General features: G+C 41.8%; 1 protein-coding gene across 1 annotated transcript in view; it reads left to right on the plus strand.

Annotated features, from left to right (window-relative positions):
• Positions 1–806: 806 nt before the first annotated feature.
• Positions 807–26,246, plus strand: part of LOC125599822 — a 38,151-nt gene continuing 12,711 nt past the window's right edge. The window contains exons 1-4 of the mRNA XM_048772893.1: positions 807–1,935; positions 2,179–2,313; positions 2,497–2,603; positions 2,706–3,382. Coding sequence (XP_048628850.1) covers positions 807–1,935; positions 2,179–2,313; positions 2,497–2,603; positions 2,706–3,382 — 2,048 coding nt within the window. The remainder of the gene's footprint in view (positions 1,936–2,178; positions 2,314–2,496; positions 2,604–2,705; positions 3,383–26,246) is intronic.

The raw sequence follows: 26,246 nt of genomic DNA on the forward strand, positions 1-26,246 counted from the left end.
TGAATCACTTTGTAAGAAGCTTGATTTTGATACATAAAATGTGTTGAGATGAAGATCAAGAAGTGGATGTTGAAATGAGTTGAGTACAATGTATGAGAAGGCATAAGGAGTTAAGAGACTGAAAGGGATGAGACTTTGGGAGAGTTTGTGATCAGCCATAGCCGTACAATCCGTACAGAAGGAACTGGCCGTACACATCAAGGATGATCACAAACATTAACCAAAGGTGAAAGTTAAAATGAGGAGTTAGAGTGGTAAAAGGTGAATGCCTTTAGTCTTGGAGAAGAATCAGCCCATTGGAGAAGGATAAGGCTCGCGGTGACAGCCTGTCTCATGCTGGAAAGGTAAAGCAAAAGCAAAGATACCTTACACATGTGAGAACAGCCATTGGATCAATTCAAAATCGAGTCTAGCTTCTGTATTGACTTCACATGCTTTACCTTATCCTTAGAGTCTTGGAAACCCTTGTATCCTGAACTATAAATTGTAACCTCTCTGATTAATAAAGACTAATCTGAGTTTTGAGTCTATCTCTCTCTAATCTTTCTACTCTCTCTCATTACTCTAATCTCTTAATTCTCTTAATCTACTTACTCAAATCAATCTTATTCTCTCTTAATCCACGTTCTACACTCACTAAATCAAAATCAAATATGGTATCAGAGCCAGGTTGCCCTAAAACCTGAGTTCATTCCGCAAATTTGTGTTCTTGGAGATTCTGGGTTTGTGAGTGTGCTTGAAGATTTGGTATTCTGGGTTATTGGTGTGTTGAGGTTCTCTTCTTGTAGATGGAAACAGACGACACCATGGTGGAGCTATGTACAACAGTTACTCCTGATGAGTGGAATCGTGGGGGTGAAGTGATTACAAAGCAGATGGGTGAAGGCAAGTGGATTCAAGAGAATCATGGAACACTTGGGATCATCCAGAGGTCACTCTCAAGTTCAACCCTGGAAGCTGATGGTCATGAAGGGACAGCTAAGGAGTTGTGGGAGAGTATGGAAGCTGTGTATGAGGACAGATCGCATCTATGCAAGGTTTTTGTGGTTAAGCGGGCCATTGAGAATCTGAGGCAAGATGGAGAAGAGCTCAGTAAGCATCTTGAACGCTTTAAGAGCTTATGGGCAGAGTTGAAGGCACTCAGACCGAGTACCTCAGATAAAGACATACTGAAGAGAAGACTAGAGCAAGATGAAGTGTTTAGTCTTCTGCTGAGTTTAGATAAGTCTTATGATAAACTGGTCAGGAAGATCCTCACGGAAGAAGTCCTACCTGATGTGGAGAGTGTGTGTGGTTTGGTGAAGCATGAGCAAGCAAAGATGCAGCCGGATAAGAGGAGAAAGATTACTGAGCTAGAACAAGTAATCACCGGCAAGAGCTTGTATTCAGCATACATAGGAGACATAAAAGATGGGGATAGCTTAACAAACAGACACGAGAAGGGTGGAGCTGATGAGGTGATTACCAGAAGAGAATGGGATGCATTTGTAGCCAAAGCGAAAGCACTCACTGCATCAAAGAAGCAAGGAAGTCATTCAGTAAGGTCTAAACCTATTATTGTGGATTCTGGAGCCAGTCATCACATGATCAGTGATAGGAGTCTGATGGATGAAGTGAGAGCAGCTACTGGAAATGTTCAGATAGCAAATGGAGATAAAATTCCTATAGAAGGGATAGGAAGCTTGAAGCTATTTGACAGGGAGTCAACAGCCTTGTACCTGCCTCAGTTTACCTCCAATTTGATATCTGTAAAGAGAGCTACTATTGACTTGCAATGTCAAGTAGTATTCAGGCCACAGGAGGTTGAGTTTCAAGATCTTGTTACGGGTCAAGTGATTGGAAAGGGGAGCAGTACCAACAATCTATACCAGCTACAATCAACTAAGCTCTCTAAACCCTCTATCTCTATATGCATGAGTAGTACTGCTGATGGCTGTGATAGTATTACTTGGCATGCTAGATTAGGACATCCTCATACTCGCGCCCTTGAGCTAATGATACCTAATCTATCAGTTAATCACCTTGAATGTGAAGCATGCATACTAGGGAAGCATTGCAAAACTGTCTTTCCCACATCTGAAACTGTCTATGAGAAATGCTTTGACTTAATACACTCTGATGTGTGGACATCTCCATGTATATCTAGGGATAAGCATAAGTATTTTGTGACTTTCATAGATGAAAAATCTAAGTACACATGGGTCACATTGCTTCCCTCCAAGGATAGAGTGTTAGAGGCATTTATAAACTTCCAAGCTTATGTCACTAATCACTATAATGCTACTGTGAAGGTACTAAGGTCAGACAATGGAGGTGAATACACTAGCCATGCATTCAAGAATCATCTGATGAAGCATGGGATAGTTCATCAAACCAGCTGTCCCTACACTCCACAACAGAATGGTGTGGCTGAGAGGAAGAACAGACACCTGATGGAAGTAGCAAGATCAATGATGTTTCATTCTAATGTTCCCAAGAGATTTTGGAGTGATGCAGTTGTCTCAGCATGTTATCTCATCAACAGGACACCGACGAAAGTTCTGAGGGATCTATCTCCATTTGAGGTACTGAACAAGGCTAGGCCGCAGATTCAACATCTGAGAGTATTTGGGTGTACCTGCTATGTATTGGTTCCAGGAGAACTGAGGAAGAAGCTTGATGCAAAGAGCACTAAGGCTATGTTTATTGGATACTCCATTACTCAGAAAGGGTATAAGTGCTATGATCCAGTAACAGGGAGGGTGTTGGTGTCTAGAGATGTCAAATTCATTGAAGGAAAAGGGTATTATGAAGAAAAGATATGGGAAGATTTGAAGGATCTTCCACAAACGCCATCAGATAAGGCAACAAATCTGAGGAAAATATTGGAGAATCTTGGGATTAGCATGACCCAGGATCAAGGAACAAGAAGAGAACCACCAAGAAGCACAAGTACTCATGAGGAGGAAAGTGAAAGGAGGTCCCCTCTTGATCATGAGGGGGGAAGTGAAGCTGAATCAGGAGTGCAACAACAACAGAAAAGTGATTCAGGAAGTCATGATCAAGGAGAGACACAAGGAGAAGAGAATCCAAGATCAGATGGAGATGTGCAGGCTGATAGAGAGAGTCCAAGATCAGATGGAGATGCGCAGACTGATAGAGATGAGCAGGCAGCTATGCAAAATCCAGTCGAGTCAGTTGGGATTCAGGAACCAGAAACAGAGGTTCAACCACTGAGGAGAAGTACCAGGGTAAAGAAAGATCCATCAAATTGGGTGAACACAAGGATATACTACAATGCGGAGGCCGTAGCACATCCGACTCAAGCAGTATGTTCGTTTGCAACATATCCAGAGGAGCATGTGGTCTTCATGGGTAATCTGGATGAGAATGAGATCCCAAGGTCTTATGAGGAAGCCATGAAGCATAAGGTCTGGAGAAATTCAGTGGGTGATGAAAGGGATGCAATGATCAGGAATGACACTTGGTATGAGAGTGAATTACCAAGAGGGAAGAAGGCTGTGTCTAGCAGATGGATCTTCACAATCAAGTACCGGGCAGATGGAACTATTGAGAGACGCAAAACCAGGCTGGTAGCAAGAGGGTTTACACAGACTTATGGGGAAGACTACATTGATACTTTTGCACCAGTGGCTAAGCTTCACACAATTCGAATTGTGTTATCCATTGCAACAAACTTGGAGTGGGATCTGTGGCAAATGGATGTGAAGAATGCTTTCCTGCAAGGTGAACTAGAAGATGAAGTGTACATGCATCCACCTCCTGGTCTTGAGCATCTAGTAAAGCCAGGGAATGTTTTAAGATTGAAGAAGGCAATATATGGGCTAAAACAGTCACCTAGAGCTTGGTACAGGAAGTTGAGTACCACACTCAATGGGAGAGGCTTTAGGAAGTCTGAACTGGATCACACTCTCTTCACCTTGACAGGACCTTCAGGGATCATTGTGATTCTAGTGTATGTGGATGATTTGATTATCACAGGAAGTGATAAGGCAGGGATTCAGGCTACTAAGGAGTTTCTCAAATCAGTGTTTGACATCAAGGATTTGGGAGAGATGAAGTATTTTCTGGGTATTGAGATATGCAGATCAAAGGAGGGCTTGTTCATGTCTCAAAGGAAGTACACTCAGGATCTGTTGAAGGGCGCTGGTAGGCTTGGAGGAAAGACAGCTAAGACACCTCTTGAGGATGGGTATAAGGTTTTGCTTGAGGGGGAGATTGAAAACAATCAGCCATTTGAAGATGCTAAGCTGTATAGGAAGATGGTTGGGAAGCTGATCTACTTGACAATCACCAGACCAGACATATGTTTTGCTGTGAATCAAGTTAGTCAGCATATGCAAGCTCCAAAGATGCACCATTGGAACATGGTGGACAGAATCTTGAGGTATTTGAATGGCTCTAGCGGCCAAGGAGTCTGGATGGGATGCAATAGGAGTACAGAAGTGGTTGGTTATTGTGATGCTGACTGGGCCGGAGATAGAGTTGATAGGAGATCAACTACTGGGTATTGTACCTTCATTGGAGGGAACTTGGTTACATGGAAGAGTAAGAAGCAGAAGGTTGTCTCCTGTTCTAGTGCTGAGGCTGAATATAGAGCCATGTTGAAGCTGACTAATGAGCTAGTGTGGATCAAAGGGATATTGAAGCATTTGAGTATTGAGCAGACCACTCCTATGACAATGCATTGTGACAATCAGGCTGCTATTCACATTGCCTCTAATTCTGTGTTTCATGAGAGAACAAAGCACATAGAAGTTGATTGTCACAAAGTGAGGCAGATGATTGTCCTAGGAGTAATACTGCCATGCTACACGAGGAGTGATGATCAACTGGCTGATGTGTTTACTAAGGCAGCAAGGCAGAAGACAATAGAGTCCATACTATCAAGGCTTGGACTCATTGATCTTACTCCCAGGAGCTGATCCCCTTAACCATGGAGTCTCTACTCTTTTTCCCTCATCAAGGTTTTATCCCAATGGGTTTTCCTTGGTGAGGTTTTTAATGAGGGAGATCTTCATGGTTTCCAAGCTAGACAAGTTCATTTAGTCTAGCTTGAGGGGGAGTGTTGAGATGAAGATCAAGAAGTGGATGTTGAAATGAGTTGAGTACAATGTATGAGAAGGCATAAGGAGTTAAGAGACTGAAAGGGATGAGACTTTGGGAGAGTTTGTGATCAGCCATAGCCGTACAATCCGTACAGAAGGAACTGGCCGTACACATCAAGGATGATCACAAACATTAACCAAAGGTGAAAGTTAAAATGAGGAGTTAGAGTGGTAAAAGGTGAATGCCTTTAGTCTTGGAGAAGAATCAGCCCATTGGAGAAGGATAAGGCTCGCGGTGACAGCCTGTCTCATGCTGGAAAGGTAAAGCAAAAGCAAAGATACCTTACACATGTGAGAACAGCCATTGGATCAATTCAAAATCGAGTCTAGCTTCTGTATTGACTTCACATGCTTTACCTTATCCTTAGAGTCTTGGAAACCCTTGTATCCTGAACTATAAATTGTAACCTCTCTGATTAATAAAGACTAATCTGAGTTTTGAGTCTATCTCTCTCTAATCTTTCTACTCTCTCTCATTACTCTAATCTCTTAATTCTCTTAATCTACTTACTCAAATCAATCTTATTCTCTCTTAATCCACGTTCTACACTCACTAAATCAAAATCAAATAAAATGGTGGAGAAACACCAGGAAGTTGAATAAATCTCATAGGAGTTGGGATGAAGAAGTTATCCCACTTTCTAATCAGGTGATTCCAGTTTCCCAGTTTGGGAATAGGACAGGTTCTTCGTCGTTCCAATCAAACCAGGATGAATCACTTTGTAAGAAGCTTGATTTGGATACATAAAGGGTTGGAGAATCACCAGGAAGTTGAATAAATCTCATAGGAGTTGGGATGAAGAAGTTATCCCACTTTCTAATCAGGTGATTCCAGTTTCCCAATTTGGGAATAGGACAGCTTCTTCGCCGTTCCAATCAAACCAGGATGAATCACCTTGTAAGAAGCTTGATTTGGATACATAAAGTGTTGGAGAATCACCAGAAAGTTGAATAAATCTCATAGGAATTGGGATGAAGAAGTTATCCCACTTTCAAATCAGGTGATTCCAGTTTCCCAGTTTGGGAATAGGACAGCTTCTTCGTCGTTCCAATCAAACCAGGATGAATCACTTTGTAAGAAGCTTGATTTGGATACATAAAGTGTTGGAGAATCACCAGGAAGTTGAATAAATATCATAGGAGTTGGGATGAAGAAGTTATCCCACTTTCAAATCAGGTGATTCCAGTTTCCCAGTTTGGGAATAGGACAGCTTCTTCGTCGTTCCAATCAAACCAGGATGAGTCACTTTGTAAGAAGCTTGATTTTGATACATAAAATGGTGGGGAAACACCAGGATGTTGAAAAAATCTCATAGGAGTTGGGATGAAGAAGTTATCCCACTTTCTAATCAGGTGATTCCAGTTTTCCAGTTTGGGAATAGGACAGCTTCTTCGTCGTTCCAATCAAACCAGGATGAATCACTTTGTAAGAAGCTTGATTTGGATACATAAAATGGTGGAGAAACACCAGGAAGTTTAATAAATCTTATACGAGTTGGGATGAAGAAGTTATCCCACTTTCAAATCAGGTGATTCCAGTTTCCCAGTTTGGGAATAGGACAGCTTCTTCGTCGTTCCAATCAAACCAGGATGAGTCACTTTGTAAGAAGCTTGATTTTGATACATAAAATGGTGGGGAAACACCAGGATGTTGAATAAATCTCATAGGAGTTGGGATGAAGAAGTTATCCCACTTTCTAATCAGGTGATTCCAGTTTCCCAGTTTGGGAATAGGACAGCTTCTTCGTCGTTCCAATCAAACCAGGATGAATCACTTTGTAAGAAGCTTGATTTGGATACATAAAGTGTTGGAGAATCACCAGGAAGTTGAATAAATCTCATAGGAGTTGGAATGAAGAAGTTATCCCACTTTCTAATCAGGTGATTCCAGTTTCCCTGTTTGGGAATAGGACAGCTTCTTCGTCGTTCCAATCAAACCAGGATGAATCACTTTGTAAGAAGCTTGATTTGGATACATAAAGGGTTGGAGAAACACCAGGAAGTTGAATAAATCTCATAGGAGTTGGGATGAAGAAGTTATCCCACTTTCAAATCAGGTGATTCCAGTTTCCCAGTTTGGGAATAGGACAGCTTCTTCGTCGTTCCAATCTAACCAGGATGAATCACTTTGTAAGAAGCTTGATTTGGATACATAAAGTGTTGGAGAATCACCAGGAAGTTGAATAAATCTCATAGGAGTTGGGATGAAGAAGTTATCCCACTTTCAAATCAGGTGATTCCAGTTTCCCAGTTTGGGAATAGGACAGCTTCTTCGTCAATCCAATCAAACCAGGATGAATCACTTTGAAAGAAGCTTGATTTGGATACATAAAGTGTTGGAGAATCACCAGGAAGTTGAATAAATTTCATAGGAGTTGGGATGAAGTGTTAAGATGAGGAGATGAGGAGATGAAGAGTTGATACATGGATAGAGGAAGGGATTTGGAGCAGGCAGTAACTTTGGAGATTTACCACAGTAACTTTATTGTTACTGTGGTAACTGAGGTAAAAGACTTGGGAAGTTACCTTGCATCCATTTGGAGAGTGAAACACGCCAGGATGAGTCTGGATAAGCAAGGAGGAGTTTGGATAAGGTCTGGTCAAGGCTAGAGAGCTTTAGACAGGCTGGCACCAGCTTGAAAGCTAAAGCAAGATTCCCAAGCATGTGAGGAACCTTATTGGCTAGTTTGAATCAAGCATCTTTGACTACACATGCCTCTTATCCTAGCTAGACTGAACCTGGACGAAATTATGTATCCCTAATCTATATGTGTTGTAAACTCTCTCATTAATCAATCTAATGGAGTTTTGAGCCTCTCTCTCTATTCTCTCACTAAAATCTCTTAATCTCTTTAATCTTCTCATCTGGTTATCCCTGATTAGTTGAATCATGCTCTAATACACAAAAGTGTATATGGTATCAGAGCCAGGTTGCGCAAAGTGGGAGAGTGTGATTCCTTTTTCTTAAAAATCTTGAGTGTTCTTGAGTGTTCTTGGTGTTCTTAACTTCTGGGTTTCATTATCTTGGTGGCGTGAGAGGTTCTGGTGAATCCAAATCATCTCAACATGGAAATGGAGCACAGACCTGAGTCAACTGTGAAGACTGAAGAGGAGAGGCATGGCGAGTGGTCAAGGTGGGCCAAAAGAGCTTTGGAAAGCTGTGGGTTATGGAGTTAATACGTCCCTAGATTGCTTCTCTGGATAGTATGGGATAGATCCTTGCTAGAACGAATCAAAGACTCAAGCTCTACAAGGTTGTGGATCGATTGGTGACACAAGAGGCTGCGGAAAGGCTCCTTGATACTCCTAAGTGACTAGATCGGATATGACACACCGAGATAGACACTCTTGGGTTGCTGGATACTACACACCAACAAGAACACTCAACAACTCGCGGACAAGCAGTAGAGAGAACAAAGAAAGGTTTTGATAAAAAGATAATTGATTATTGATAAGGGGTTCAAAGTACACTTATATAAGAGAAGTTGGAACAGACTCCAAGCTTCTCGAAAACTATCAAGAGAGTAAAGCACACGCTCTCTTGGAAATAGAAACAAAAGACAAGTTTGAAAACATGAAATGAAAGACATAATATAACATAAGGTTGATCCGGGATAAGGTTGGATCGAGATCATCAACTAAGGGTTTGAGAAGCAAATCTATGGCCTCGTTAAAAACCTATCTTTGGAAAACCCATTGGGACAAAACCAAAGATAGGGAAAAAGAGCACACATAGATTGCTTGCTTAGTTGATGATCAGCTTGATGGTGAAGTTGCTTGAATGGTGATAAGTGTGTCTTGGTTGATCAAGCTTCTACCAAGACATTCCTCTTGCTTCCATGACCTCTTAACCAATCCTCCAATAACTTGCGTGAGCTTCCTTGATCTTGATCGAGTCATAGGTCCTTTAGGCAAGGCTAGAACATCTCCATCAGTCGGCTTATCCAGATCCTCATCATCTCCATTAGATAGTTGGTCCATGATCACATCATCCCCTCCCTCTTGAAAAGGATTTGACCTCAAATCTGGCTCATCTGCAACAAAAGGGATCAAGTCAGTAACATTGAAGCTATCACTTATGTCGTACTTACCTTGCAGATCAAGTTTGTAGGCATTGTCATTGATCCTCTTGGTGACTTCAAAAGGGCCATCAATCCTCGGCATTAGCTTAGACTTCCTCTCTTTTGGAAACCTTTCTTTCCTCAAGTGAACCCATACTTGATCTCCAACTTCAAAGATCATCTCACGCCTTCCCTTGTTGGCTTGTTTGGCGTATTGCTTAGTTTTCTCTTCTAGATTGCGCTTAGCTTGCTCATGAATCTGCTGAACCATCTCAGCTTTCTTTTTCCCATCCATACTAACCCTTTCACACTCAGGTAAAGGTATTAGATCCAAAGGTGAGATGGGATTGAACCCATAAACAATTTCAAACGGAGAAAACTTAGAAGCAGAATGCATAGCATGATTGTATGCAAATTCACAATGAGGTAAGTAATCTTCCCATGATTTCAAGTTCTTTTTGATGAATGCACGCAGGAGAGTACCTAAGGTTCTATTAACTACTTCAGTCTGCCCATCAGTTTGTGGATGACAAGTAGTAGAAAACAATAGCTTAGTTCCTAGTTTAGACCACAATGTTTTCCAAAAGTAGCTAAGGAATTTAGTATCTCTATCTGAAACTATAGTCCTAGGCATTCCATGCAAACGTACCACTTCTTTAAAGAACAAATTAGCTACATGTAATGCATCATCAGTCTTATTGCAAGCTATGAAATGTGCCATTTTAGAGAATCTATCAACAACCACAAAGATAGAATCCTTTCCAGTCCTAGTTCTAGGCAAACCCATAACAAAATCCATAGATATATCATTCCAAGGATGAGTAGGAATAGGCAAAGGAGTATACAAACCGTGAGGTTGAACTTTAGACTTTGCAAGCTTGCAAGTTGTGCACCTTCCACAGATTCTCTCCACATCTCTTTTCATATGCGGCCAATAGAAGTGATCCTGCAAAACTTTAAGGGTTTTTGCTATACCAAAATGACCCATCAAGCTTCCTCCATGGGATTCCCTGACAAATAGATCTCTCAAAGAGCAATTAGGCACACATAAACGATTGTCATAGAATAAGAATCCATCATGCCTAAAATAATGTCCTGAAGCATACTTAGCACATGATTTATAAGCTTCTTGAAAGTCAGGATCAGATTCATACATTTCTTTAATCTGCTCAAAGCCTAGCAACTTAGCATCAAGAGTAGTTAAGAGGACATACCTTCGGGATAGTGCATCAGCAACTATATTCTCCTTACCTTGTTTGTATTTGATCACATACGGGAAGGTTTCAATGAATTCTACCCATCTAGCATGTCTCTTGCTGAGCTTACTTTGTCCTTTGAGATACTTGAGAGATTCATGGTCGGTGTGAATGACAAACTCCTTTGGCCAGAGATAATGCTGCCAAGTCTGTAGAGCTCTCACCAAGGCGTAGAGTTCTTTGTCATAAGTGGCATAGTTGAGAGTAGCTCCACTGAGTTTCTCACTGAAGTAAGCAATAGGTCTTTTATCCTGCATCAACACAGCACCAATTCCAATTCCTGAGGCATCACATTCTATTTCAAATGTTTTAGAAAAATCAGGAAGTATGAGAAGAGGAGATTGAGTAAGCTTCTCTTTAAGGAGTTGGAATGCGGCTTCCTGAGCTTCTCCCCACTTGAATCCTACATCCTTCTTGATTATCTCAGTTAGGGGAGCTGCTAGAGTGCTGAAATCCTTCACAAAGCGCCTATAGAAACCTGCCAGTCCATGAAAACTCCTTACTTCTCCCACTGTAGTTGGACTCGGCCACTCTTGTATTGCTTTGATCTTTTCCTGATCCACTTTTACACCATCTGCACTTACAACAAAACCTAGAAAGACCAAGTTATCTGTGCAAAAAGTGCACTTCTTTAGATTGGCATATAGCTTTTCTTTCTCAAAACATCCAAAACAGCCCTAAGATGTTCTATATGATCTTCTAAGCATTTGCTGTAAACTAAGATATCATCAAAGTACACAACAACAAAGATGCCTATGAAAGACCTAAGAATATGATTCATCAATCTCATGAATGTACTAGGCGCATTGGTTAATCCAAATGGCATAACTAACCATTCATACAAGCCATGTTTAGTTTTAAATGCAGTTTTCCACTCATCTCCTTCTTTCATCCTAATCTGATGATATCCACTTTTCAAGTCTATCTTAGAAAAGATGCAAGAACCATGCAATTCATCAAGCATATCATCTAATCTAGGAATAGGGTGGCGATACTTCACTGTTATGTTGTTGATTGCTCTACAATCAACACACATGCGCCAGCTCCCATCTTTCTTTGGCACAAGGAGCACTGGAACTGCACAAGGACTCAAACTTTCTCGGATATGACCCTTCTCCATCAGCTCCTCTACTTGTTTCTGCAGTTCTTTGGTTTCAACTGGATTGGTCCTGTATGCTGGACGGTTGGGCAGTGTAGAACCAGGTACAAAGTCTATTTGGTGCTCAATCCCACGCACTGGAGGCAATCCAATGGGGCTATCTTCTGGAAACACATCTGCATACTCCTGTAAAAGAGAAACTAGTTCACTCGGATGATCCGGTGTGTGATCAGTAATGTTAGAAGAGTCTCTTTAAACATAAGCAAGATAATAGAATTTTGAGAGTAGAGAATTCTTTTGATATCTCCCTGTTTGGCATAGAGGCTGTGATGCTTGTCATGATCAGGTTTGAGATCAATCTCTTTCGCTTTCTTTTTCTGAAGCTGGATTTGATCTTCATGAACCTCTTTAGGAGACAAAGGCACCAGCACAGTCTTCTTTCCGTTGAATTCAAAAGAATGTTTGTTGGTGAAGCCATCATGATTCACACGTCTATCATACTGCCAGGGTCTTCCAAGGAGTATATGACTGGCTTCCATTGGCAACACATCACACAAGACTTCATCTTCATATCTACCAATGGCTATAGGAACCAGTACTTGAGTAGAAACTTTCATCTCGCCCTCCTCATTGAGCCACTGCAATCTGTAGGGTCTTGGGTGTTTCTGAATTTTCAAACCCAATTTCTTCACCATAGTCTCACTAGCTACATTGACACAACTTCCTCCATCAATAATGAGACTGCACACCTTTCCCTGAACCATACACCTTGTGTAGAATAGATTCTCTCGCTGCTCAAACTCTCCATTCTTGGCTTGCACGTTCAAGAGCCTTCTTGTCACCAACAATCTTCCTTTCACGGGTTCTACTTCACTTTCTTCTTCAGACTCCTCATGATCAGAACCAAACTTCTCTTCCTCTGATTCATACTCTCCATTCTCAAGAAGAATCATAACCTTTTTGTTGGTGCACTCATTAGCATAATGCCCACGCCCTTGACATTTGAAGCACTTAACATCTCTAGTTCTTGAACTAGTAATTTCAGCTTTGCCTTTGTCTTTGCTGTATATGCTGCTCGGCTTAGTCTCTTCTTTCTGCTGAGGCTTGCTATCCTTCAGATAGGATGTTTTCTCTTCTTTAGAGTGGTGGAACTTAGACGATCCATAGCTGCGTGAGTTACCCTTCCTCTTGAGCTGCTGCTCCACTAGAATAGCTTTGTGCAACATCTCTTCTATTTCCACATAGTGTTGCATCTCCACATTGTCTTGTATCTCACGGTTAAGCCCTCCAAGAAACCTTGCCATAGTGGCTTCTCTATCCTCCAAGATACTAGCTCTCAACATCAGCAACTCCATGTCTTGATAGTATTCTTCAACAGTTCGTGTTCCTTGGGTAAGTCTTCGCAGCTTTTGATGTAGGTCGCGGTGATAGTGACTTGGAACAAACCGTTTGCGCATGAGTGACTTCATCTCGTGCCATGAATCAACCGGATTCTCTTGGTTAAGCCGTCTAGTAGTTACAAGTTGATCCCACCAACTCAACGCATAATCATAGAATTCAGTTGCTGCAATCTTGATCCTTTGGGCATTGGAGTAGTGTTGGCAATTGAAGACAAGCTCGATCTTCTTTTCCCATTCCAAGTAGGCATCTGGATCCACCTTGCCATGGAAGGGTGGAATCTTAAGCTTAAGTCCTGAAAGCTTGTCTTTGCGTGACCCCCTTCCATCATGTTCACGCCTTGATCTTCCTCTGCTCAGTTCAGAAGAAGAACTACTGCGCTCAGTTGGGTTGTGCTCAGTTCTATTGCGCGAGTAGTAGTTGTCGGTCTCTTGTGAACCCGCATGCTCTTGCCGTACTGGAGTAGGCCGGTTCCTTCTAGACTCATTGCTATGTCCCTGGCCAGTAGCTTGCCTCAACTCTTGTCTCATCTCCTCACGTAATTCCTTCATGCTAGCCTTAAGCATATCAGCCATAGTAGAGATCATGGTCTGATTCATTTGCTCGGTCATTTGATCTCTCAGCATCTTGTTCTTTCTTACTAGCTCGGCTTCTTCTTCTGATTCTTTCCCCATTGGTACCTAGAATCAAAACAACACTCAACCAGTAAATAGTTCCAATAAACTGATCGTAATCAGTAGATGATCAAGAGATTTTAAACTGAAAAATACTGGCGGTAAAAGAAAACTTGATTATCAAGCAAAGGAGGATTCAAATCGACAACTTGAAAATCACAATAGAAACGCGATCAGGGTAGGTTTGTTAATCAGATTTCGACGACACACAAGTAGATCTAGTTGTTATAGGTGATTTAAAACAGATCACACGATCAATTAGATTCAAACAAAAGATCAAATCTAGAATATGAATCGATAACAATCGGATCTAAAAAGCGAAACCTAGATCTATCAATTTCAAACTTTAACAATTAGATCGACACAAAATGATTAGATCACACACTCAAACGACCACGGATCACAGATCAATCAATGGATATTGCGAAACAAAGAACAGATCAGTTGAAACAAAACGGATCGATCTAAAAACTGATCAAGAAGATGAACAGGTTAAATCGAAACAAAAGAGAAACGAGTACTTCCCTAACCAGAGATGCTCTGATACCACATAATACGTCCCTAGATTGCTTCTCTGGATAGTATGGGATAGATCCTTGCTAGAACGAATCAAAGACTCAAGCTCTACAAGGTTGTGGATCGATTGGTGACACAAGAGGCTGCGGAAAGGCTCCTTGATACTCCTAAGTGACTAGATCGGATATGACACACCGAGATAGACACTCTTGGGTTGCTGGATACTACACACCAACAAGAACACTCAACAACTCGCGGACAAGCAGTAGAGAGAACAAAGAAAGGTTTTGATAAAAAGATAATTGATTTTGATAAAGGGGTTCAAAGCACACTTATATAAGAGAAGTTGGAACAGACTCCAAGCTTCTCGAAAACTATCAAGAGAGTAAAAGCACACGCTCTCTTGGAAATAGAAACAAAAGACAAGTTTGAAAACATGAAATGAAAGACATAATATAACATAAGGTTGATCCGGGATAAGGTTGGATCGAGATCATCAACTAAGGGTTTTGAGAAGCAAATCTATGGCCTCGTTAAAAACCTATCTTTGGAAAACCCATTGGGACAAAACCAAAGATAGGGAAAAAGAGCACACATAGATTGCTTGCTTAGTTGATGATCAGCTTGATGGTGAAGTTGCTTGAATGGTGATAAGTGTGTCTTGGTTGATCAAGCTTCTACCAAGACATTCCTCTTGCTTCCATGACCTCTTAACCAATCCTCCAATAACTTGCGTGAGCTTCCTTGATCTTGATCGAGTCATAGGTCCTTTAGGCAAGGCTAGATCATCTCCATCAGTCGGCTTATCCAGATCCTCATCATCTCCATTAGATAGTTGGTCCATGATCACATCAGGAGTAGTCATGGAAAGGGGAAACCTTTCATGGAAATGGCTACTGAAGAAGGTCAGACAAGAGGTCTGAAGCTGGGAAATGAAGTTGTTCAAGGAAACACTACAAAGAGTGAGATTGAAGCAACTTTAGGCAAGTCCAAGCTTGTGAGAGTCGTTGAGGACAGAGGGGTGATCCGCGGCTTGAGACAAGGAAAGGATGAGTGTTATCAGCTTGTGGGAAGGCTGAGAGAAGTATGGTCAGAGCTAGATGTGGTGAAGACACACACATCAAATCCGAGATGGTGTCAAGAAAGGAGGAAGCAAGATGTGATCTTCAGCTTCCTTATGGAAGAGGTATGTGAGCTTGTTAAATATACTTGTGATGTGTGGGAAATGAACAGGAAGCCAGAAAGATGGAAGGGAGGTACAAGCTGTAAGAGGGGAAGGTTGAGAAAACTTTCTAAGGAGTGGTTAATGAAGAGAAGGGCATGGAGAAAGGATAGCGAGTCTGAGCACTTGAGTGACAGGATGAGTGTGATCTTGAAGAGAATCAAGGATGTACTTCAGCAGATGGTTATAGGAGAGTGTTCATACTCAGCTTACATGGGAGAAACAGTAGGAGACAGTGCGGATATGAGAGGAATGGATACCAAGAGGGCAGATGAGTGTGTGACAAAGAAGGAATGGGATGAGTTGGTTAAGCATGTGTATGCTTTGGCTACGACCCGGAGTCTGGGTGCTCCTGCCAAAGCATCCACATCTAAACCCATCATCATTGACTCTGGAGCAACACACCACATGATCAGTGACAAGAGACTAATCAGTGAGGTTAAAGCAGCAACAGGGAGTGTCATGATAGCCAATGGTACCAGGATCCCAATAGAAGGAGTGGGAAACCTCAAGCTGTTTGAGAAGAACTCCACTGCCTTCTACCTACCTCAGTTTACATCCAATCTAATCTCAGTTAAGAAGGCTACAGTTGATCTGGATTGTCAAGTGGTTTTCAGACCAAATGAAGTTGAGTTCCAGGATTTGAAGACTGGAAGAGTTATTGGCAGAGGAGACAGCAAGCATCAGCTCTATCATCTCCAAACAACTGAGGCGCCTAGTCCTGTGGAGTCTGTGTGTTTAAGCAGCACAACGGATAGGTGTGATAATCTCACATGGCATGCAAGGCTGGGACATCCTCATGCCAAGGCAATTGAACTGATTCTACCAAGTATGGCGTTCAATCACTTGGAGTGTGAAGCTTGCATACTTGGAAAGCACTGTAGAACTGTCTTCCCAACATCAGAAACCATATATGAGAATTGCTTTGATCTGGTGCATTCAGACGTGTGGACAGCTCCCTGTATGTCTAGAGACAGCCATAAGTACTTCGTGACTTTCATTGATGAGAAGTCCAAGTACACATGGATCACCATGATTCCCTCCAAAGACAGAGTCCTGGAAGCCTTCATGAACTTCCAAGCATATGTTACTAACCAGTACAATGCCACTGTGAAGATTCTGAGGTCTGATAATGGAGGAGAATACACTAGCAATGCTTTCAAGAGTCATCTTGCAAAGCATGGGATTGTGCAACAAACTAGCTGCCCTTACACACCACAACAAAATGGGGTGGCTGAGAGGAAGAACAGACATTTGATGGAGGTTGCGAGATCAATAATGTTCCACATGAATGTCCCTAAGAGGTTTTGGAGTGATGCTGTTCAGACTGCTTGCTATCTCATCAATAGAGTGCCAACCCGTGTATTGAAGAAACTGTCTCCCTTTGAAGTATTAAACAAGGCCAAGCCACACATTGATCATTTGAGAGTCTTTGGGTGCTTATGTTATGTGATGATTCCCGGAGAAAGAAGGAACAAGCTAGAAGCAAAGAGTACTAAAGCTATGTTCATTGGGTACTCAATCACTCAGAAAGGCTACAAATGTTATGATCCAATAACTAGGAGGGTTATGGTATCTAGAGAAGTGAAGTTTGTTGAGTCTAAAGGGTATTATGAGGAGAAGAAATGGGAAGACCTAGAGGATCTGTCCCGAGCTCCATCAGAGAAGGCAACAACATTGAGGGTGTTGTTGGAGAGGCTAGGGATAGGATTATCCCAAGATCAGGAACCAGGAAGAACAGGACCTTCTAATCAAGCTGGAGAAGCTGGAGGAACAACTCCTCTTGATCATGAGAGGGGGAATGGATCTGAATCAGGGGAGCAGGAGCATAACCAAGAGGATTCAGGTCAGCATGATCAGGAGGAGACACATGAAGTAGAGAGTGGAGCTCAGTCAGGTGGAAATGAGCAGGGAGAACCTACTGGAAATGAGCAGGGAGAACCTACTGGTTTAAGAGAGGAAGCACAAGAGAATGTTCAGGCTGAAGAACAGGTTGAGACCTTGCGGAGGAGCACAAGGATAAGGAGGGATCCTTCCAACTGGGTAAACACGAGAGTGTACTACAATGCCCAGGCTGTGGAGCATCCCTCTCAAGCTGTGTGTTCCTTTGCTGAGTTTCCAGAAGAGCACATGGTGTTTATGTGTAACTTGGATGAGAATGAGATACCAAGATCTTATGAAGAAGCTATGAAGCACAAGGTTTGGAGAGATTCAGTAGGAGATGAAAGGGATGCAATGATCAGGAATGATACTTGGTATGAGAGTGAGTTACCTAAAGGGAAGAAGGCAGTTTCAAGCAGATGGATCTTCACCATCAAGTACCTTGCAAATGGGGAGATAGATAGGCGCAAGACTAGGCTGGTTGCAAGAGGATTTACACAAACTTATGGGGAAGATTACATTGATACTTTTGCACCAGTGGCCAAGCTTCACACAATTCGAATTGTCTTATCTATTGCAACAAACTTGGAGTGGGATTTGTGGCAAATGGATGTGAAGAATGCGTTCTTGCAAGGTGAACTTGAAGATGAAGTATACATGCATCCACCTCCTGGTCTTGAGCATCTAGTAAAGCCAGGGAATGTTTTGAGATTGAAGAAAGCAATATATGGGTTGAAACAGTCACCTAGAGCTCGGTACAGGAAGCTGAGTACAACACTCAATGGGAGAGGCTTTAGGAAGTCTGAACTAGATCACACTCTCTTCACCTTGACAGGACCTTCAGGGAGCATTGTGATTCTAGTGTATGTGGATGATTTGATTATCACAGGAAGTGATAAGGCAGGGATTCAGGCTACTAAGGAGTTTCTCAAATCTGTGTTTGACATCAAGGATTTGGGAGAGATGAAGTATTTTCTGGGCATTGAGATATGCAGATCAAAGGAGGGTTTGTTTATGTCTCAAAGGAAGTATACTATGGATATGTTGAAGGAGACTGATGTGCTTGGAGGAAAGATAGCTAAGACACCCCTTGAGGAGGGATATAAAGTTCTGCGTGAGGGGGAGGTTGAAGAGAAGCAGCTGTTTGAAGATCCTAAGCTATACAGGAAGATGGTTGGCAAGCTGATCTACTTGACCATCACCAGACCAGATATATGTTTTGCTGTGAACCAAGTGAGTCAGCATATGCAGGCGCCAAAGGTCCATCACTGGAAGATGGTTGATAGGATACTGAGGTATCTAATGAGATCCTAGGACCCTTCTCTGGATGGTTTGGATAGATCCTTGCATAAACGAATCAAAGACTCAAGTTTATCAAGGCTGTGGATCGAATGGTGACACAAGAGGCTGCGGAAAGGCTCCTTGATACTCCTAGGCTTAGATCGGATATGACACACCTTTCTAAAGCCCTTGGGCGTTGGATATTACACACCAACAGACTGGATACTACTCACCAGACACTCTCTTAACTCGTGAAAGCAAGGGAGAAGAAAACACAAGGTTTAAACAAAAGATAACTTAGATTAGAATGAGGGTTTGTGATACACTTAAATAGAGAGATCCTTGTACATGCACAAGGTCTCGAAAACATAAGAAAACTTAAAGGAACAGGCTCCACACGGTTTCAAAGTAATAACACAACACTTAGACTAAAACATAATATAAGATAGATGATGAAGTCGGTCCAAGATGCCTTAGGCCGAGTTGCATCCAAGATACATCAACTAGGAATGTGTAAGTGAACTTGATACCTCATTAAAAACCTTGATTAGAAAACCCAGTGGGACAAAACTAATCAAGGGAAAAAGAGTATACCAAGCCACTTGCCTAGATGATGATCAGCTTGATGGTAAGATCACATGAATGGTGATGAGTGTGTCTTGGTGGCTCAAGCTTCTACCAAGACAGTCTTCTTGCTTCTTAGAGATCTTCAGTATGTTTCCAACGGCTTCCTTGAGTCTCCTTGTCATTGCACGAGTGATAGGACCTGTGGGAATGGCTAAGACAGCTTCCTCTTCAGCTAGTGTATCTTTAGTCTCTCCTTCTTCATCTTTATCAACTAGCTGGTCCATGATCATATCATCCCCTCCCACTTGAAAAGGATTTGTCCTCAAATCTGGCTCATCTGCAATAAAAGGGATCAAGTCAGTAACATTGAAGCTATTACTCACATCATACTTACCTTGCAAATCCAGTTTGTAGGCATTGTTGCTGATCTTCCTTATGACCTTAAAAGGTCCATCAATCCGCGGCATCAGCTTGGACTTCCTTTCATTGGGAAACCTCTCTTTCCTTAGGTGAATCCAAACCTGATCACCCACTTCAAAGACCATCTCACGCCGTCCTTTGTTAGCATGCTTAACATACTGTTTGGTTGTTGCCTCAATGTTGAGCCTAGCCTGCTCGTGGAGTTGTTTCACCATCTCTGCCTTCTTTTTGCCATCAACGCTGACCCTTTCACACTCAGGTAAAGGAATTAAATCTAAAGGAGAGTTGGGATTGAACCCATAAACTATCTCAAAAGGAGAAAACTTAGAAGTAGAATGCACAGCATGATTGTATGCAAATTCACAATGAGGCAAATAGTCTTCCCATGATTTCAAGTTTTTCTTTATGAATGCACGCAAGAGTGTTCCAAGAGTCCTATTAACTACTTCAGTTTGTCCATCAGTTTGTGGATGACAGGTAGTAGAAAACAAGAGTTTAGTACCTAGCTTAGACCAAAGAGTCTTCCAAAAATAACTAAGAAACTTAGTATCTCTATCAGAAACAATAGTCTTAGGCATGCCATGTATGCGCACAATCTCTTTAAAGAACAAGTTAGCAATATGCAATGCATCATCAGTTTTGTGACAAGCTATGAAATGTGCCATCTTTGAGAACCTATCCACAACCACAAAGATAGAATCCTTTCCAGTCCTAGTTCTAGGCAAGCCAACAATGAAATCCATAGATATGTCATTCCAAGGATGATAAGGTATAGGGAGAGGAGTATACAAACCGTGAGACTGAACCTTAGACTTGGCTTGTTTGCAAGTTGCACATCTCTCACATAGTTTCTCCACATCTCTTTTCATCCGAGGCCAAAAGAAATGATCCTGCAAAGTTTTAAGAGTCTTTGCAATACCAAAGTGACCCATGAGACTTCCTCCATGAGATTCCCTAACAAACAAGTCTCTCAAAGAACAGTTAGGCACACACAATCGATTATCATAGAAAAGAAAACCATCATGCCTAAAGTAGTGTCCCTCAGCAAATTTCTCACAAGAGTTGTAAGCTTCTTTAAAATCAGGATCATTCTCATACATTCCTTTAATCTGCTCAAATCCTAATAGCTTAGCATCAAGAGTGTTCAAGAGAACATACCTTCTGGATAGTGCATCAGCAACTATGTTTTCCTTACCTTGTTTATACTTGATGACATAAGGAAATGTCTCAATGAACTCGACCCACCTTGCGTGTCTCTTGCTGAGTTTGTGCTGTCCTTTGAGGTATTTGAGAGACTCATGATCTGTGTGTATGACGAACTCTTTAGGCCAGAGGTAGTGTTGCCAAGTCTGCAAGGCTCTCACCAAGGCATATAGTTCTTTATCATAAGTTGCATAGTTGAGGGTAGCTCCTCCAAGCTTCTCACTGAAGTATGCAATGGGTCTCTTCTCCTGCATCAATACAGCACCAATTCCAATTCCTGAAGCATCACATTCTATTTCAAAAGTTTTATTAAAATCAGGAAGTATAAGAAGAGGGGCATTAGTAAGCTTCTCTTTTAGGCATTGAAAGGCAAGTTCTTGTGCTTCTCCCCACTTGAATCCGACTTCTTTCTTGATTACTTCAGTCAAGGGAGATGCTATGGTGCTGAAGTCTTTCACAAAGCGCCTATAGAAACCAGCAAGTCCATGGAAGCTCCTTACTTCACTCACTGTCTTAGGAATTGGCCATTCTCGTATAGCTCTTACTTTCTCTGGATCAACTTTAACCCCATCTGCACCCACAATAAAGCCTAAAAAGACCAAGTGATCCGTTCCAAAAGTACACTTCTTAAGGTTAGCAAAAAGAGATTCCTTTCTAAGCACATCAAGAACAGCTCTAAGATGTTCTATATGATCATTAAAGCTCTTACTGTATACAAGGATGTCATCAAAGTATACCACAACAAATATGCCAATGAATGATCTAAGAACATGATTCATTAATCTCATGAATGTACTAGGTGCATTGGTTAATCCAAATGGCATGACTAACCACTCATATAGACCATGTTTAGTTTTGAATGCAGTTTTCCATTCATCTCCTTCTTTCATCCTAATCTGATGGTATCCACTTTTCAAATCAATCTTAGAAAATATGCAAGAACCATGCAATTCATCAAGCATATCATCTAATCTAGGAATAGGATGGCGATACTTTACAGTGATATTGTTGATGGCTCTGCAATCAACACACATGCGCCAGCTCCCATCTTTCTTGGGCACAAGTAGCACTGGAACAGCACAAGGACTCATGCTCTCTCGGATATGCCCTTTCTCCATCAGTTCCTCTACTTGCCTTTGTAGTTCTTTGGTCTCCACCGGATTGGTTCTGTATGCTGGCCTATTGGGAAGTGTAGAACCGGGCACAAAATCAATTTGGTGCTCAATCCCTCGCACTGGTGGTAGTCCATTGGGACTATCTTCTGGAAAAACATCTTGATATTCCTGTAAAAGATTGACAAGTTCACTCGGATACTCCGGTGCAATGTTAGTAGTGGTCAAGAGGGATTCCTTATAGATAAACAAAAGGATAGGAAGGTTAGAGCAGAGAGATCTTTTAACATCACCAGACTTGGCATAGAAGTTTAGTTGCTTTGTTGATTCAGCGGGAAGATCTATCTCTTTCTTCTTTTGTAGCTGAAGCTGATCAACCTGAACTTCCTTAGGAGTCATAGGCACAAGAACTGTTTTTCTCCCTTTAAACTCAAACGTGTGCTTGTTGGCATACCCATCATGTATCACACGTCTATCTGATTGCCACGGCCTTCCAAGGAGAATGTGTCCAGCTTCCATAGGCAACACATCACAAAGAATCTCATCTTCATATTTACCAATGGCTAAGGGAACCATAACCTGAGTAGATACTCTCATCTCGCCCTCTTCATTGAGCCATTGGAGCCTATATGGTTTAGGATGCTTCTGGACCTTCAAACCCAACTTTTTAACCATAGTCTCACTCGCAACGTTGACACAACTGCCTCCATCCACAATAAGACTACAGACCTTTCCTTGCACTAGACATCTAGTATAGAAGAGATTCTCTCTTTGCTCCATTTCTTCGGTCTTGCTTTGAAGACTCAAGGTTCTTCTAGCAACTAGCAACCTTCCAGCAACCGGGTTGGCAACATACTCCTCTTCTGAACTGTGATCTTCTTCGGCCTCTGTCTCATCATCAGCAGATTCATATTCTCCATTGGCATGAAGGATCATCACACGTTTGTTGGTACACTCATTAGCATAGTGCCCACGTCCTTGGCACTTAAAACACTTCACATCTCTTGCACGCGAGCTTGTAGCTTCCACTTTCCCCTTATCTTTGTTGTAGATGCTACTAGACTTGGCTTCTTCTTTTGGCTGTGGCTTGCTCTCCTTTTGATAGCTCGGTTTATCTTCCTTAGAGGTCTGGTATCTATTGGAACCATAGCTGCCACGCGCATGACTTCTTCTCTTAACTTGTTGCTCCACCAAGATAGCTTTGTGTAGCATCTCCTCTATTTCCAAGTAGTGTTGCATCTCCACTCTATCTTGTATCTCACGGTTGAGTCCACCAAGAAATCGTGCCATGGTAGCTTCACTGTCCTCAGATACACAAGCTCTTAGCATAAGCAACTCCATCTCTTGAAAGTATTCCTCTACAGACTTTGATCCTTGTGTGAGCAGTCTCAGCTTTTGATGAAGATCACGGTGATAATGGCTTGGTACAAACCTCTTGCGCATCACAGCTTTCATCTCTGCCCATGTTTCAATGGGAAATTCACCATTGCGCCTCTTGTTTGTAACCAACTGATCCCACCAGCTCAATGCATAGTCATTGAACTCGGTAGCAGCTACTTGAATCTTCTTAGTCTCTGAGTAATGCTGACAGTTGAAAACGAGTTCGATCTTCTTCTCCCACTCAAGATAGGCATCTGGATCAGCTTTACCATGGAAAGGAGGGATCTTAAGCTTTAACCCTGATAGCTCATTGCGTCTATGCCTCCGGCCCTCATGATCACGTCGAGATCTTCTACTGCTACGTCTTGAACCGGAGCTATGGCTACTTCTCTCATAGAAGTTATCAGTCTCTTCTGATCCAGCATGCTCACGCTGACCTTGTCTGTTTCTTCTTGGCTCATGTCTTGAACCAGATGCTTGTCCTTGCCCATCATGCGGTCTCTGATCATACTTCTCTTCTAGTAACTTCACCATCGCTTCCATCACTTGTTTGGTGATTGCTTCTTGCAGCAATCTATTCCTTCGCACAAAGGTTTCATCATCTTCCTCAGACCCCATTGCTTCCTGATACACGAAAAACTTGAACCAGTAAGTAGTTCAAAAGAAATCAGAACTCAAGATTCAAAGAAACAAAGTATTCAAACAAAGCGGCAAATGAAGATACTTGATCAACACGCGACGATTTGAATTCTATCTTTTCGAAATTGAAACAATAACAGATCAGATTCAACGGATGATGAAATGAGATAATCGAATCCTGATCTATGAATCTAACAACAGATCGAGTCACACAATCACAAGAAACTTTCGGATCAAGTAAAACGATAACGTAATCGACAAGAATGTGAAAAGGTTTTTGTTCAAAACTTGATCGAAATTCTTAGATCTATCAATATGAGATACGAAACAATCAGATCTAGCAATCCTGATAGTGAAACAAGCAGATCAAATGAGAATAAACACACAAGAACCGATTGATCAACAAAATATGAATCGACAAAGAGTAGATCTTAAGAAATCGCAAAAGAGAAATCGAAACTCCCCTTCCAGAGTGCTCTGATACCACTTAATGAGATCCTAGGACCCTTCTCTGGATGGTTTGGATAGATCCTTGCATAAACGAATCAAAGACTCAAGTTTATCAAGGCTGTGGATCGAATGGTGACACAAGAGGCTGCGGAAAGGCTCCTTGATACTCCTAGGCTTAGATCGGATATGACACACCTTTCTAAAGCCCTTGGGCGTTGGATATTACACACCAACAGACTGGATACTACTCACCAGACACTCTCTTAACTCGTGAAAGCAAGGGAGAAGAAAACACAAGGTTTAAACAAAAGATAACTTAGATTAGAATGAGGGTTTGTGATACACTTAAATAGAGAGATCCTTGTACATGCACAAGGTCTCGAAAACATAAGAAAACTTAAAGGAACAGGCTCCACACGGTTTCAAAGTAATAACACAACACTTAGACTAAAACATAATATAAGATAGATGATGAAGTCGGTCCAAGATGCCTTAGGCCGAGTTGCATCCAAGATACATCAACTAGGAATGTGTAAGTGAACTTGATACCTCATTAAAAACCTTGATTAGAAAACCCAGTGGGACAAAACTAATCAAGGGAAAAAGAGTATACCAAGCCACTTGCCTAGATGATGATCAGCTTGATGGTAAGATCACATGAATGGTGATGAGTGTGTCTTGGTGGCTCAAGCTTCTACCAAGACAGTCTTCTTGCTTCTTAGAGATCTTCAGTATGTTTCCAACGGCTTCCTTGAGTCTCCTTGTCATTGCACGAGTGATAGGACCTGTGGGAATGGCTAAGACAGCTTCCTCTTCAGCTAGTGTATCTTTAGTCTCTCCTTCTTCATCTTTATCAACTAGCTGGTCCATGATCATATCAGTATCTGAGTGGGACGACTGGACAAGGAGTTTGGATGGGTTGTAATGGCAGTACAGAAGTGGTTGGGTATTGTGATGCTGATTGGGCAGGAGATAGAGTGGACAGGAGATCAACTACTGGGTATTGTACATTCATTGGAGGAAACTTGGTTACTTGGAAGAGTAAGAAGCAGAAGGTTATCTCTTGTTCAAGTGCTGAAGCTGAGTATAGAGCCATGCTGAAGCTGACAAACGAGTTGGTGTGGATCAAGGGGATCTTGAAGCACCTAGAGATTGAGCAGAGTACTCCTATGACTATGCATTGTGACAATCAAGCAGCTATTCACATTGCCTCCAACTCAGTGTTTCATGAGAGAACAAAGCACATAGAGGTGGATTGCCATAAGGTGAGGCAGATGATTATCTTAGGAGTGATTCTGCCATGTTATACAAGAAGTGAAGATCAGCTTGCAGATGTGTTTACTAAGGCAGCGAGATTGAAGACAATGGAGTCCATACTATCCAGGCTTGGACTCATTGATCTTACTCCCAGGAGCTGAGCCCCTTAACCATGGAGTCTCCACTCTTTTTCCCTCATCAAAGTTTTATCCCAATGGGTTTTCTTTGGTGAGGTTTTTAATGAGGGAGGTCTTCATGGTTTCCAAGCTTGACTTGTTCCACATGGTCAAGCTTGAGGGGGAGTGTTAAGATGAGAAGATGAGGAGATGAAGAGTTGATACATGGATAGAGGAAGGGATTTGGAGCAGGCAGTAACTTTGGAGATTTACCACAGTAACTTTATTGTTACTGTGGTAACTGAGGTAAAAGACTTGGGAAGTTACCTTGCATCCATTTGGAGAGTGAAACACGCCAGGATGAGTCTGGATAAGCAAGGAGGAGTTTGGATAAGGTCTGGTCAAGGCTAGAGAGCTTTAGACAGGCTGGCACCAGCTTGAAAGCTAAAGCAAGATTCCCAAGCATGTGAGGAACCTTATTGGCTAGTTTGAATCAAGCATCTTTGACTACACATGCCTCTTATCCTAGCTAGACTGAACCTGGACGAAATTATGTATCCCTAATCTATATGTGTTGTAAACTCTCTCATTAATCAATCTAATGGA

This window comes from Brassica napus, unplaced genomic scaffold (genome assembly GCF_020379485.1).
Source record: "Brassica napus cultivar Da-Ae unplaced genomic scaffold, Da-Ae ScsIHWf_2004;HRSCAF=2652, whole genome shotgun sequence".
Classification (NCBI taxonomy): domain Eukaryota; kingdom Viridiplantae; phylum Streptophyta; class Magnoliopsida; order Brassicales; family Brassicaceae; genus Brassica; species Brassica napus.